We start from the raw sequence: 16,855 nt of genomic DNA on the forward strand, positions 1-16,855 counted from the left end.
ATTTTAAAAGTTTAATATTTTTTTTTTCTCCTGGGACTACTGAGAGTCAAGATAATTTCCACAATAAATGGGATTGCTGGCATCGTTCCAAGAAAGCAAAAAGTTGGAAAGGAAGCAGATTCAAGTATGTGTCCTGTCTCCACCACAGCAAGCCTTATTACATTATATTTCAGTCAAATGCAATTTAATAATAATAATAATAATAAATTACACTGGCCTTCACCTTGATGTTATAGGACTAAGTAGTGCAACATACTATTTAGTCTTTTGAAACAGTAGTCACAAAGAAAGAAGTGAAATACATTTATCTTCAGTGAGTAATCTAGATATTTAGGTGCATTTAATTTTTGAAAAATCCAGCAAAATTTGAGTCACTTAGGTTATAGCTATACTCAGGAATAAGCTAGGTCCCTCACCTAACCTTTTGGCCAACTGACCTGTATGGTTAAACTTTCTTATCCTTTAGGGAGGGTGGCTGCATCCAACAGGGTTAGTCCCTGAAACATGCCTGGGCACTATCTAGAAGAGAGCCAGGTGGCCTAGGCTGAAAGTGGGCTGGGGATCATGCTGGCTGTGCTAGCAGTTTGACAGAGGTGGCGATCAGATGGCAGTGGTTGGGCATACGCCCTGCTACTGCCATCTGTGTAAAACAGCAGTGGTCAGACCCTGCACTTCTTTCTTATCCCCACTTGGAGTAAAACGTACTCCTTTCCAAGAGTAACTTAAAAGAAATTATTTCAGAATTTTAATGCTTCTGTTAAATTAGTTACATTTACCTATTTGGATGTTGTTGAATAAAATTATTTGTTCAGCTACAAATACGCATTTTTATTGTTTATGAATTTTTAATGTTCAATTTGCTGAATCTTTGAGCAACACAAACCAACAAAATAGGGGCTTTCTTTTGTCAAAGTAGAAATAGAATTTAAATGGGGAAAAAAATCCTTGCAAAGATGCCTGATAAAACTCAGAAGAGAAACATGCACACATGTCAAAGGTCTGTTGAAGGTTAAGTGAAGGCTTTTCTAATTTTCATTTTATGCTATTCAGGATAGTGACAGAAAACTAGGCTTATTCTTATGAAACCCACCTACATACATTTTGCAGCCAATCCACATTTTTATACCACCAAAAGTATCAATATTCAGGTTTTATTACAGGCTTCCTAGTGCTCCATCAGACCCCAGTTCTGAGCTATCCTGTCTGCCCAAGCAGAGGACTAAGAGAGTATAAGCCCCATTTTATTTCTGTGCATTAGCTCCCTCCATCCTGATAAACAAGCTAAAAAGCCAGCTAATGCAGCTGACATCTTGAATTATGTAATTTCTCATTATACATGCCAGAAATTTTATTCTACCCTGCTATGCATGCAGGAATGCCACTCAAAACTTGGCCTCTGACTCAGCAGCGTGATCAGCAGTACAAAGGGTACTCGGCATGCAACGGGGATTACTGAGCCATGCTGGAGGAGGAAAGAAGGCTCCATAACCATCATCCCTTGCTATATCCTTCATAGAAATCAGCCAGACATAAAAGGTAACCACAGCGACAGGGAGACAGAGACATACTGGGAGGAGACGGCTTGTGGTGAAAACCCAGGTTCAGAATCAGCACTTTGTATTCCTGTGGGACAAGATGTTCTGTCTGCTTAAGGGCTGCTGAATTTTGCAGATTTTTGCAAGACAGACATACAAGAACCAGGGTAGTTGTCACATTTCTGCCTGAAGTTCACTGGAAAAAAACGTGTATGTTAGGCTGGCAGATTCAAGGTGCTGCCCCTCAGTTTAAGGGAAAAACATGGATTTAAAAGATATCTGTCCGCAGCAGCCTGGCTGCTCATTATTCCTAGTGCAGTGCTTGCAACAAATTCTCAACAGAGCCCCTAATAATATTTCACAGTATTACAAAAAGCTTCCTCCTTTCCCGACTGCAGTTAGTGGTAACAATGCCATTAAATCCTTTGGGACCATGAACAGGCACAGTTGTCAACCCCAGTATACTGCATCAGCATCGCACCCGTGTTTTAATCTATTATATTTTGAGTGGTGTATTTACAATACATGGAAAACTGACAGAAGACACACCATTTGGTATTGACCTACTAGTAACCATCTGCCTTAAGGACTTAACAGATCAGAAAGACTTTTTTTTCTTGAAACATATTATTTGAATACATACATCTAGATGCTGTCTGGATCTGTTCATAGGCTGTGGGGGTCTGGGGCAGGCACTGAGACCCACCACTCACTGGAAAATTTGTGCTGTTATCTACATTGACTTGGGGAAGGCCCAATGATAGCCAAAACCAAAGAACAGAATAGAATTTATTTTATTTGGTCTAAGTGCTTGGAAAGTTAGAACTGTCTCTGAGAAAAGATTTTAGTTTGTGGTACTAGCATGGATATGACATACCCTCCAAAACAGAATGGCTGCATCCAAACTGCCTTCTGGGAATAATCCCTGGACTACCCCAATGCCCAGAACATGGCCAGGCAGTCCCTGGGACAGTGCTAATAGACCCAGGTGACAAGTCTGCCGGGGACCACTCCAAAACCTCAGTGTACATGGTCAGGTTTCTGTACTCAGGTCTCTGTTCTGGAAATGTTTAATTTACCAGCAGGAAGACAGCTGGTCGATGTGTGCAAGTCTGAGAAAGTCAACTATCTCCTCTTTCTCTGTTGCCTTCAGAAGGGTCACTCTTAATAAGCCACAGATGTTAGATCACTCTCCTTTAGCACATCTTATCCCATGAGGGTAATTGCCCCTTTTGCAGGACCCACAGCTTTCAGAGCCATTTACAAGAAAATACAGGACTGCAGAATTCACAACATATGTCTCCACCATGGCTGAGAAATTACAGGCTCCTCATCCTGAAGGACCTCTACTCCCACTGGCACATACTCACAAGCTGAAAAATCACCTTTTTTGCTTTCTGAGGACTTTCACAAATTCAGACTGAACCAGTCGATGTAGCCAGCGTGCCTCAAACACAAAATTCAGCCCAGATGCAATGACTTAGTATATAAAAAATTCAAATGTTGCTTCCAACCACTGTCATTAAGAGCTCATCTTTTTGTCTTTGGAAATCAGCCAGGTACAGGTCTGCCAGCAATACTTATGTTATAGGCCATGTTTTCATCATTGGAACTAATATTGTAGCAAATCCTTCAGATTCACATTCAGAATTTGGCTCAGTTGCCTAAACATAGGTCTCTGGCACCCTTTGAGATGCTGTAAGGTATCCAGGCAGATTTTAGTTGCCAAGCAAGAGCGAAGACCTGCCAATCTTGTTTCATGGTATCTCAGAAATCTTATAGCAGCTCATGGTACAGACACCTTTGTTTGTGCATCTGAATTGAGCCTACATTGATGCGTGAGCAAGCTATAAGGAACAATATAGTTCTAAACTGTTATCTTCAGTAATAGTGAAAGTAGATGGTTTTCCTCCAGACTGCAAGCTAAAGAATTCAATTTAATTAAGCCAAAAGGATTTTTACCTAAGGTTTCTGTTTTGTTTTATTTTATTTTATGAAAAGGTGAGTCACTATGGTATACTATGGTATACCTACAGAACAATAAACAACCTTTGATCAAAGGTTTCACTCTTAATTTCTTCATTTTATGTATTTCTCCCAGGCAAAAAGATCAATTTTCTAAGCCATGAGAAACACTCAGTCACATTAATAGAAGCTACAGATTTGTAATCAGGCTACCACTTTGGAAATGTCTTCAGAAGTATACTTACAGTTTAGTGATAAAATGATATATGGAAAGGATAAAAAGGAAAGAAAAATAAAGATCTATTGGAAAACGTCTTTAACTACATATTTTCCTATAGTTTTAAAATCTGCTTTAGTTATTTAATAGACCATATTGTAGGTAATACGAATGAAAAAAACCCAGTCAAACAGAATCCTCCACAATGTGTTTAAATGAGTATGATACAGTATAGCTGACACACAAAACACTGTACCAATAAAAAGGGTGTAAGATGCCAAATATATGATACAATTATGTATTTGTTATTACATCGACTATAGAATAGAGTGTATTTTCTATTTCAGAGAAAGCAATGAAATAACAAAGAATTACAATATAAAACAATCCTTCTAGGGAAGAAATATTCAGAATTTTAAACTTTTGATAAAAATATGGATATATTTCCTTTAGTAAATTTAACAAACTCTTTCTGAAGTAGCAGGTTTGTTACATGGATGGAGGAAGATGGCCATTTTTCATCCAGTAATCACAAGAAACTGCAGTTAATTTAAAATGAAGACCCAAAAGTTAGCTTTTTAACTACAGTATCATATTTTCTCATGGATACTGACCACTACCAGTAAGACACAAAGAAAAATTACCCATGTCATGGCAACTGACAGAAAGGTGTATAAGATGGTATAGTGAAACTTACTTTTGATGATCTCCCAGTGGTCTTTGTCCAATGGATTTTAGTAATGACTCTGGTCGAACCGTTAATTTTGGTGATGTCTTGGGGCTAGTATCAGAGTCTCCACTTTCTTCATCTCCCATGGCCTTAATATAGCTCCCACTTCTCATTCTTCTGCAGGGGATCTCTTCATCTTTCCCACCAGCTGGGTACCCTCCCCATTCATCCTGAGGTACCTAATGGAGACCATAAAATACACACATGAAATGTGCTTTATTCTTTTCATATATTTAAATACTTCCTTCAATTTTTCATTTTACAAAGACAAGTAATGAATTTTTTATTCTTCAGAAGCAGATCCCTTACAAAGAAATTTCTAAGGTCCTCAAATGATTTAGCAATTTGATTCCAACTTCAAGATTGGAAATTTTCAGTTTACAAATGTTGGAACCTAAGGAACAATCAAGTCATGGTTTGTGAGCCGAGCTGCAATATCTATTTGTAGACATGCTATAAATTGCAGGAAGTAGCTTAACTTAATCTCTTAGAAGTTTGCACACAGATTTTCAGGTGATAAAGAGTAGGCTGATCAGGTGTATCAGACCTAAAATGCATTGAAAGCTGAGCACTTCAGAGTCTTTTACCAACTCTCCTTATACGGGGCTTTGGCTGCTTTTCAGGAAGGTGAATGAAGCATTTAAGTTAAACTAAGCTGTGATTTTGGCACAAATGGATAAGATTCTGATTTAGAGCAAACTTCTGTGAAAAAAAAAGGAGATGTGGCAATTTGTCTTTTTTCTTATTTAGAAATTGCAAAATAGTTCACAGAGGCTGTAACATATCAGGAATGCACCCTGATTATTAATACATTTGGTTGAGGCTGCTTTCATGCAGTTGAGGTGGTTTTTCAAACAGTAAGATTGGTAGTCAGATAATCCACAGCTGGTGGATGGGTATCTCTCTGCACCACAATTTGGCAGAGAATTGAGCAGGAGTAGATTTTCCAATCCAAAGTGAAATCAGCCTTGTTTTAAGAATTATGGATAAACTCAGCAGGCCAGTATTGCTGATTCTTTGCTTTTTGTTTAGTCTTCCAAGGTGCTGAGTCCTCTGGTCCTAATCCAGAAACACACTTAAGCATTTACTTAACTTAAAGGATGTAAGCAACTCTCTGAAATCCATTATAATGACTCATGGTTAAAAAGAAGGATGTGACAGATTACACCAGTGGACCAGGGCTGATGCACTTGGCAGCATCAAATCCTTTATAAACATAATGACTTCATATATATTAAACAGTACAATGGCATTATTTTCCAATATACTATAGATCTGGACTTCCAGTTAAACATATTATTAAGTAGTTTCTGCAAAGCAGGATGTCTAATAAAGGCTTTCAAGTCAAACATATTTGAGACCTTCTACAGACAGAGTTCATTGCGGAGCTGAAGCAAATGCTCCCATTGGTTTCAGCAGTCTTGGAGATCAGATTTATATAACTAACATGATCTGCCTGTCATCTTTACTGCCCTTTCAAGATACATGAATTAGCCACACATGAGGTGAACAGACCTAGTGCTTTGAGTCCCAAAAAAGGATTAAGGGGGAAATGCAATTTTAAAAGGGGGTGAACAAGTAAAGATAGAGATATTAAATTAAAGAAACAAGCTCAGGAGAGAAAAAAGAGAGACTGAAGATGAAGTCAGATAGGAACAGATGAAACAGATCGCACAGATCAGAAAAATGTTAAAGACAAATATCAGAGAAAAAAATTATGAGTTATATTCTCATACAAAGTAATAAGACAGAGCATGAATCTAAATGAAATATGGGTTAGATCATGCAAAGAAACAAACTTTTCGTATTATTCAGCCTTGGATGGTGATTGGAAAGGGAGCATGAAAAATTTCCCCAAACCTGAAGCCTGTAGATGTGATACATCATCCTCATTTCTTTTCTAAGATCTAGTATGTATAAGACTGATGTTGGAGGAAGGATTTTTGAGATTCTATGAGACCTTTTAGGTCTCTTCTTAAAATAAATTAATTGATATCACACAAACATACTCTCACCTTCAAATCTTCTTCATTACTTGTATGTCAGCATAGCTAAAAACAGAATCCAAATGCTGAAAAAGCATTTATTGGCATCTACATGGGCCCACTGCAAGTTATACTGTTCAATTTTCTGTACTAAAGCTGAATTATGTTCAGTCTTAATATTCTTTTTTCAAAAAACTCATAACTTTTTCATAGAATAATTATTTTGGCTTGAAATTTCTTTCCTTCGTTTTAGCTCGAAGATAATTAAATAGAAAGTTTAAAAAGACATTGATCAATAACCTTTTACTTACTCAAATGCAAGAAATGATTAGTTTCTCAACTTTCTTTTGTCTGAGATTCCATGTTCAAAGAACTAGATAAGTACTGGATTTAAATGAGTAAACACAGGCTTATTTGTTGATTGAAGTTGAAATCTTACTTTAAAAGGTAGGAATGACTGATTTTTTTACATTAAAGTAGCTAAAAAATGAAGTTTCTTCACTGTGATAAGGAGCTTCATGAGGACAAATTTTACAGTTACATGTGTTACTATTTTTGTTGATTACATTTTTTTCGCTTTCTGAATTCATAAGTTAAATGAATTCTTATGAAAACTAAAACTGAAGAAGCCCTGCTCCATTTGTGCTTGTGATGTACTCACAGTATACACAAACACACCAAGAATCCCTTTCTAATCAGGGTAACTCATTGACTATCACAGAAGCCTTTAGGATTGGAAAAAACATTATTCACCATTAAAATATGTGTATTTTTTTTACCCTTGAGCCACTCAAAGGAGCAGAATTCAATGAGCACAAGGAAAATGCTTCTGGAGCCTGGCAAGGAAGTTTGGTAACTTCTCTCAGAAGGTTTCATGCAGAGCCTAGGAAAAGAGCTGGAGTCCCTTTGCTGTCTTCAACAGCCAATGAAAGGGCCCTTGACATTGTCTTTCCTCATGGGCTGAGAATAGAAGCAAAATCTGAGTCCCAGTTTGCCCTGGTTCATCATTTACTTCCGCTGATAGGTTAAATACTTGGAAAAATCTTTCTAAATCCAGGCCATCTCAGACCCCAACATAGCTTTAAAGAAAAGCAGAAGTGTTATACTAGTGCAGGAAAGATTTTTATTTTGAAATATTAACAAAAATATTTAACAGCATGTGTGAGGGTCATTAAACGTATATTTTCTAAAACACGAAAAGGGCTTTGCAGCTTGCAGAAATGCTTTCTTACAATAGTTACCAGCCCCTAAATTTCCCATCTGCAGGGCTTGCAGCTGCTAATTGGGAATAATTACCCTAATTATCTACTTGCATATAGTGATGAGTGCTGATATTTATAATGTCTAAAAAGGCCTTCCTCCTGTTCTAGATGTTAACATGAATCCTTGTATACGCAGTCTCTATCCACAGAGGAGTTAGACTGCATATTACCATATGAATTTCCTTTTGTAAGAACAACAATCTGACAAGGTCTGGGTCTTTTCATTTAATTTTGTCACCGGCTGCTGATTTGGTTATAACTATTGCAGAAAATGATGAGTCTCTCTCATAAATTTCATACACTGTTGCTGTGAGGAGCACAACCAGTTTCAGGAAATTTGGGATTTTTTAATTGTTCTGCTACTGATTCAGTGTGATATCTTACATTAGTCACCTAGGGCCAATTTTATTAAAGCACCCGGTACCTAAAACTTACTACATTTTATGGAGCTATTCCTGAAAGTGAACTTCAGAACCTTAGGTAGGACCCTAAATTCCTCATAAAAGGCATTCAGGAGGGTTAGTTCCTTCAGACTAGCATTCAAAAGGAGCCAAAAGGTCCCTTTAGTTAGCCACCAAAATGCAAAGCATGAAGAAAAATCTCAATCGCTTCTCCTTTATTGGGTTTATTGTATTTGATTACAGGCAGCAGAAAGGCCCTTCTGTCATTTCCCATTTACAGCCTAAAACTATCTTCTGAAGGACAAATTCATATTTTTTTTTTCAAAGAACTGAGCAGCCTTATACTTTCCTTCCATGATGAAATGGCTGTGGAAGCGGGAGATGTTACTGCTCACCTTCTAATCAATAATGGTTGGAGTGCTCAGGAAGGACAAGACTTAGGGCTGATAAATAAACTGGCATGCTCTCCTCATCTTTTTATAATTCATGGTCTTTTCATGAAACACTCACAGATTGCCTGGGGAGGGCTGGTTAGAAGAGAAGGACTTCATGTACAAGAAAGGGTGTGTTGCAGCCTTGTGATCCAGGCACTTACCTGGGATGAGGGATATTATAGTCCCTGGGCCAAACACTCTAATGAATTGTATGTGAAAGGGTGTTTGGATAAAACTTGTGGAGCATTTTAACAAAGAAAGAAGTGCCTTTGCTTCAAACTGCCTTATAGCCTGCTGCTCAGAATGCACTTTGGGGAATTGAGAAGATAGGGGTTTGACCGTGTACAAGCTAAGGAAGAAAATGAACTCACATTTTGACAGTGGGTATTCTAGAAACTTCGTTACTGTGAAAATGAATTCCTTGTTTTAGAAAAAAAGTCACTATCCTTGTGTTATGTTAGAAGTCCTTCCTGTTGGGTGTCTTGGTTGTGCTCAGATTAGACCTGTCAGAAGAAAAGTGGTCAATGACTCGATGTCCAAATGGAGACCGGTGATAAGTGCTGTCCCTCATGGGTCCGTACTAGGACTAGTGCTGTTAATATCTTCATCAACGATATAGACAGTGGGATTGAGTGCACCCTCAGCAAGTTTGCAGACGACACCAAGCTGAGTGGTGCAGTTGACACACCTGAGGGATAAGATGTCATCCAAAGGGACCTGGACAAGCTGGAGAGGTGGGCCTGTGTGAACCTCATGAGGTTCAACAAGGCCAAGTGCAAGGCCCTGCACCTGGGACGGGGCAACCCCTGATATCAATACAGGCCAGAAGATGAAGAGAGCAGCCCTGTGGAGAAGGACTTGGGGGTACTGGTAGATGAAAAGCTGGACATGAGCCAACAATGTGTGCTTGCAACCCAGAAGGTCAACCAAATCCTGGGCTGCATCAAAAGAAGCATGGCCAGCAGGTCGAGGGAGGTGATTCTGCGCCTCTACTCTGCTCTGGTGAGACCCCACCTGGAGTACTGCGTCCAGCTCTGGAACCCTCAGCACAAGAAGGATATGGACCTGTTGGAGCGGGTCCAGAGGAGGGACACAAAAATGATCCAAGGGCTGGAGCACCTCTCCTAAGAGGACAGGCTGAGAGAGTTGGGTTTGTTCAGCCTGGAGAAGAGAAGGCTGTGGGGAGACCTTATTGCGGCCTTTCAGTACTTAAAGGGGGCCTACAGGAAAGATGAGGACAATCTTTTTAGCAAGCCCTGTTGTGACAGGACAAGGAGTAATGGATTTAAACTAAAGGAGGATAGATTTAGACTGGATATAAGGAAGAAATTTTTTACAATGAGGGTGGTCAAGCACTGGAAGGGGTTGCCCAGAGAGGTAGTGGAGGCCCCACCCCTAGAAATTTTCAAGGTCAGGTAGCTGGGGCTCTGAGCAACCTGATCTAGTTAGAGGTGTCCCTGCTCACTGCAGGGGGGTTGGGCTAGATGACCTCTAAAGGTCCCTTCCAACCCAAAGCATTCTATGATTCTATGATTCTGTGATCATCCAGTCCAACCATTAACCTAACACTATGAAATCCACCACTAAACTAATTAAGGGTAGAGTAGTAATTTCATGTTTCCTGGCTTGGTGGCTGGATTATTTTTTAATGAAAGTAAAACTAGGAATCATTAACGTTGGAAAGGATCTCTAAGATCATCAGTCCAACCATCAACCCAACACCACCATGCCTGCTAAACCATGTCCCAAAGTGCCATGTCTACCCGTTCTTTGAACACTTCTAGGGATGGTGACTCCACCACCTCTCTGGGCAGCCTGTTCCAATGCTTGACTACCCTTTCCGTGAAGAAAGTTTTCCTAATAGCCAATCTAAACCTCCCCTGGCGCAGCTTCAGCCCATTTCCTCTCGTCCTATCACTTGTTACTTGGGAGAAGAGCCCAACACCCACCTCACTACAACCTCCTTTCAGGCAGTTGTAGAGAGCGATAAGGTCTCCCCTCAGCCTCCTCTTCTCCAGACTAAACAACCCCAGTTCCCTCAGCCGCTCCTCATAAGGCCTGTGCTCCAGACCTTTCACCAGCTTCGTTGCCCTTCTCTGGACATGCTCCAGTAACTCAATGTCCCTCTTGTACTGAGGGGCCCAGTTAATTCAAGGTTTTTTTATTTCAGTTTAGGATTTAGCTAAAGAAGTCAAACTGGCATTTCAAAACAGATCTGCTCTTGTTCCACCCAATTCTATGGCATTTGCTCCCAGCTCCCAGAATTTTAAAGGTGTCGCACCACTAAACTGCTGATCTGCTTAAAATCTGGCATATCACTTTACTATCTAAAATGAAACACTTCTAAATATATGGTTTCAGCTGAGGGAGCTGACTATCATTCCTTCTTATTTCTCATTCTCAAAGGTTAAAATGAGGATTACCTACCTCACAGGAGTCCTGTGAAATTTAATTAGCATGCAGATGTAAAATGCACTGAAATATTCATTATGACCTAAATCTTTTTTCAGTAATATAAATTTCACATTTTACTAGAAGCAGAAGCTATCTGTGCATGAAATTAGACTATAGATGATATGAAGGAGCGTAAGATATGAAACACTATGTGGTATATACATATTTTTTGTATTTTTATGCTTTCTCAGCCTGGTCAAGAAGATGCCCCCCCCCCAAAAAAAAAAAAAGGACACAATCTGAAATGTAGGTAGAGATTTTCTCTTAAATCATGCCTTCTTCAAGGAGCCTCAGAAAAACAGCCTTTGTGCACAGCTACAAGTAGATGAAAGTAGATGACAACCTTGCAAGGCAGACAGAAATGGTTTTTAGCATGGTAAAAAGTTTCCTTGCCATTAAAATGGGAGGTGGGAGCTGGACCTCCTGTGTTTTCAAAAATTGTGGTGAAGAAGGAACACTGACCAATTACTAGAATTTTCTTCTGAAGTTAATGACACTAATGACATTCCTCTATTTACTGACTGTGGACTCCAGACCCTATTGGTCTAGGTTGTTGCAGGAGGGAAGAGTGCAGTATCTGAAAATAAAACTTTGTTTCCTCAGTAGTTAACCTTGTGTCCACACCTCAACACCATTCTCAGTGCACATGTTTAACTATTTTTTTCTGCGTTTTTTTTTAATGTGCTGATTCTTTGTTCAAAGACTATGAATTATACAATCAAGCCATTCCAAAATCTCTACAAAATATGCCAGGGACTCCTTCTCACCACTAACAATGTCAGTCCTCGTAATTAGCTTTAATTTTCACACGCCACCCCCTACTCCCCAAACTCCTTGACAGCTCAGAAGCACAGAGAGTTCTTGCAGCATTCCCCATAAGTCCATTGACACTGTCCATCAAGGCAGGAGCTAATCTGAGAAAGCAAGAGGCATCTTGGTCTTGCCAGCCATTCTCTCCAGGCTTTGCCTGTGTAAAGCATATATTGTTTGGGATCTATGTCATTTTCTTCCTCTTCCTGTGATACTTTAAAATTATACTACCATCAACTTAAGTGGGGCAGGTTTTCCTTAAGCAATATTCAGCTTTTCAAGGAATGCTAGTAATGGTAAAGTGACTTAGAGTGCTGCCTGGAAAATTGCCCTAACAACAATAATAAAGATAAGTAAAGATAAGTTTTCAGCTGAACTGGTAAGTTGCTCCAACTCGCTGTGCTGCTGCACAATCATCAGTACTAGCAAGATAGAAGGATGAAAATGGATGGTATGGTGATTACCCTAGAGCTGTGCATACGTGCACAGTAAATGAAGACCCACTGTCTTGCCTGCACTCTACACCCATGCTGTTGAGCAATCTTTGCCTCCAAACCAGCGCGACTGCCAGGAATGGTCCCTGGCCTGTGCTAGGTCCTGAACTGTGCCCAGAAACTTTTTAGGGAAATACTGGCTGGCTTGGATGAAAACGATGCCCAAGACAGGCTGAGACACATAACAGTATAGAGGATCAGGATGCAGTGCCAAGGAACCTTTCCTGACACTACAGTCTGATAGCACAGACGTAGCATAAGGTAGCGATTATTTTAATAATGGAGGTCCACAGAAGGATCAAAGTCCAAAACTTGGAACTTCTCATGCCTGCCACAAAATGCAGCATTTTGGCCAATTAATTTGCCATAGTCATGCATCCAAGAGTTTGTTTTTCTGTCTCTTTGCCTTTTTGGGCCAGCTCATAGCTGCATTTTCCTTTACATCTTTCTCTATAAATTGAATTAATTTAATTACAATGCAAATTCTGCTAAAACCAAGCATCAAAAGGCTAAAGACCTAAACTGGATTGCAGCTTGTCACTCACTACAGGTGAAGGGGAGCCAGGAATATACCTGCCAGCTGGGCTGCCTGACCAACAGGTCAGCAGACAAGGCCCAGGGGACCACAATATCAGCAACTGAAGCTAACTACAAGTTTTACTGGCAGATATTTTTGGGAGAGGTAGTGTGATGGTACAGACCCCGGGCCATTCTGAGATCCCAGGAAAAGCCCTATTGTGCTGTTATCTTGGTCAGAAGGACTTAGGCGTCAGGCAATCTCTGTCCACACCTGGGCTATCTGCTGCCTGAATGGTACATCAGAACAAGTCAGCACAAATTGTGGCCAGAATGTAAATTACTGACCAAAGCCAATCATCTCGAGATCCTATAAATAGTGATCCAAGAGGGAGACCTCTTTGAGCTCTCCGGGACCACAGCGGGCTGTGTGACCCAGTATCTCCCCCTGAGCTGAGACGCCTCTCAGGGTAGATTTCGTGAGGATTGAAGGATTGTGCACTGATTTCACGAGGACTCAAAGAACTGACTTCGTGAGGTTCACCGACCATCCGTTGATGAATGCCGGCACATAAAAGTGAGTAGATCACGAAAGGGAAAGGGAAATTTTGATCACAGGTTGACCTCGGTGTGCGTGTGTGTGCAATTTGGCTACATATATATATCCATATATACTATCCCTACTTACATAAACCGTTGACCAAGTCTGAGACTAAGATTGGACCTAGCTGCACCCAGACTCCTCTCTGAAAGGAGTTCAGAAAGCAAGGGGGTCTATTCTGAATGTCGTGACTCAACGGGAGGGTCCCCCTTATCCCCTCCACCCACAATCCCTCTGTGTAGCTGATTTCTCCTTTGTGCACTACTTCCACATAAGTAATAGAGTGAACCTTGCCATTCTCGAATCTTTAACTAAGTCGCTGTCTTGATTATAAAAAATTCCATCAAATTGCTGTTTCAAATTGGCTGATGCTTAAGTGTTGTTAAGATTATACAACCTAATACTGCGATCTATCTCAAAAATATTAATAAATCTTAAATTGCTGCTAACCAAAGCCATGTAAAAAATCATATTTGCGACAGGTAGACTGAATTCCCTGAACCACATTTGCAGGGTGGATGGAGCCCAGCTATCTGCAAAGCAAAGTGAAGAGAAACAGCCTGGTTTTTTGACTGATGAAGTTGTGGGAGACAAGACTCCCTGACTGCAAGGCATGTGCTCCTGCTTACATGGGGTCACCTGCATCCCTGTGGCCTCGCTACATCACATCCAGCGCTCCCACAGGCAGCTGCGGTCCTGTGCAGCACGGCGCAGGCATTGCAGTGCCTTACTATTGTGTCTTTTTCTAGCCACTTTCGGAAATGGAAAAATAAAGTATCACCAGACCCTTCAGCCCAGACTCTCAACATTGCGTGACCTATCAGCCAAAATCACCTGTGGGTCCCCCTGGAAATATCTTTGTCTTTACCACTGAAGACATGATGGGAAATTCAGAGTTGTCACCTTGTCATTACCTGTGTGAGTGTCACAAGACCCCACAGACCTTCCATGGTCACAAAAGTATAGAGTAAGAGGCAAAAATGCCCTTATAGGAAGAAAAGGAGAGGTGCTCCCAACATACTTACAATGCACAGCACCTCCAAAACCACAAAGACCGCAGATGTAGCAAGGGCTCCAATGTTGCAGAGCTGTTATAAGGCTAGAGAGGGAAGAAGAACCTAAAAGGCAGCATACCCAGGGCTGACCCAAAAGAAGACCTGTGGTAAACAGTGTCTTATTTAATCTAAGCAGGAAATTATATCACTCTTTTTCCTATTTGTCACAGGACTACTACTGAAAAAAAAAGTGCATGTCTTTAAAACATAAATAATTTTAAAGGCTACATAAAACAGATATATTTGCTGCTCATCCATTTTTCTCATTTTAACTAATGATTGACAGTTTTGAACAGTTAACTCCAGATGACTGCACTTATTTAGCTTATGGAGTGAAATGAGTAGTTTTTTCCTGTCTAGCTACTAGGTAACGCTTAACTATTTGCACACTTTTGAAAAGATCAGTTCCCCTACCAGAAGTACCAAGGACCTTATCCATATAGACATTCAGCCATTTAAACACATGTGCAACTCCACTTTAAAAAACAACCTTTAAGCACAGCGCTGTAAGATGGCCAAAACCAGTTGGAAAAAAAATATCAAAGCAACATTTATGAATGCTTCACCATTTTTTACAGTCACGTCCTTACAGGAAAAATGGTACAGACTGCTCAGGAGAGGAGCCAGGTCTGTCCTAGGCAGCAAGCCTGCAGCGTAGGAAGCTGTGCGGTCATTATAGCCCTGAGTGCCTGTTCCTGGCAGTCTCATTTGACAGATGCAACTGGCCTGAGTGTATAAAATAATAAGTTGCTCCTGGCTGAAAACTTCTTCAGACCCAGCGACACCTTTGGGTAACTACTGCAAAGGTCAGCCTTCAGCTTCGGTGAGGTGAACGTCAAAAACCAATTTGGCAACACACTGTACTAACGTTATAAAGGAGAACAATTCTCCCTGATTAAAGGGCAGTGGGATCACGGCCTCTCTTTTCTACTCCTAGCTTTGACATTTCTACAGTAATAGGGACTTGTTTTGTCAGCTTTAAGAAAATACTAACTCCAAAATCTTTCCACTCTTGTTTGGAAAAAAGCTTCAGCCAATATGAGTGTCCTAGCACATGGACAAGGAAGCAGTGCGCTGTTGTATCACTGGTTAACATAGTTATTAAAGATACCAGTAATCTGAAACCACTGTTTGGTAGAGCTTTACACCGTCATTGATTGAATGTACTTATTTTTTGTTTGTTTTTTTTTTTCCTTGGAAGGGATATTTAAGAAGTATTCTGGGTTTTGTGACACACGAAGCTATCAGCATTCTGCAAATACAGGGAAGTGTCAGCTTTATTAAATCCTTTTTATTTAATGTTCTTAAAATCGTAAGCACAATACTTCAGAGATATGATGGGTAGAGAGAACATTATAAAGAACAAGTATGAGTGGTTGAGCTTGCTGCTCTGTATGGGAAGACTACACCCTTACTGACCTGGGGAATAACTCCATAGAGTGGCCCCAGGTGCTGCACCAGATGTTGCAGGCTGGCCCTAACCCTGCAAATGGACTGTGGGGCATTAGCTGTCCATCATTTTCCTTATTGCATGGGCATTACAGGTCTCTTGCACATCTCCATGCCTGACTAGGAGGGCACAGGGCTAGCTGAGACATCCTTGTGGGACCGTAATGGGCTGTAGTAATCAAAATGGTACAGCACGTGTCCGTGCTGATTTAGGATGCAGTCTACCCTGCTACCCTACTAGCTACACTAGCTTTTCCTGCTGTGGAAACAACCCAGTTAATTCTGGAGTGGTGGCTGGTCATAAATCATTGTGAAGGCAGCATGAGTGATTTGGATGCTAGTATCAAAACTCCACTAGCTCTGTCTGACTCCACAGTATGCATCAGTTGGTAGAGTATTGGATGTAGTTTCTGTAGTTCATATATGGGTTTATGTCAAGCAAACAGACACAATCTAGTTTCCCAGAGATGAAGTGCTGAGAAAGGTGCATTGAGTTCAAATTCATCCATCCTTGCAAACCAGAGGGAGAGTGCAAAGCAGTAGCATGCCTCTTGAGGGCAACGGTCTCGTTTGTGGGAATCTGTCCTGTCCCCAGAAGAGTTCCTGGAAAAATGTAACTGAGGGCTTAATGCCTATTTATCCATTAGCTTGTCCTCAAAGCTCTTCTCCACGTAGGCATAATTTAAACCAGCAAAGAACCTTGTTGAAACTGCTGCTTTTTTCTTTTTCTTTTTCTTTTTTAAGAGACCAACTCTTGTGCTTTTCTTTCATTCTGTAGAGAACACAGCTGACATTATTACCCACATGCTTAGCAGTGCCAGTGCTGTAACGGATGACGCTAGTACTTAAATGCACTAGGAAGACAAGAGTGGGCTGAAGCCATTTTTAGAACAACATGCTATTTTCTCTTTTAGTGCTGACTCATTCACTGTACCTTGTGGTATGTT

The 16,855-nt window shown here is 40.5% G+C and overlaps 1 protein-coding gene across 1 annotated transcript in view; it reads right to left on the reverse strand.

Moving 5' to 3' along the window:
• DLGAP2 (DLG associated protein 2) overlaps positions 1–16,855 on the reverse strand; it is a 325,523-nt gene that overhangs the window by 64,456 nt on the left and 244,212 nt on the right. The window contains 1 exon segment of the mRNA XM_075706970.1: positions 4,415–4,626. Within this exon segment, the coding sequence (XP_075563085.1) occupies positions 4,415–4,626 (212 nt within the window).

The sequence above is a fragment of the Pelecanus crispus genome, chromosome 3, assembly GCF_030463565.1.
Source record: "Pelecanus crispus isolate bPelCri1 chromosome 3, bPelCri1.pri, whole genome shotgun sequence".
NCBI lineage: Eukaryota > Metazoa > Chordata > Aves > Pelecaniformes > Pelecanidae > Pelecanus > Pelecanus crispus.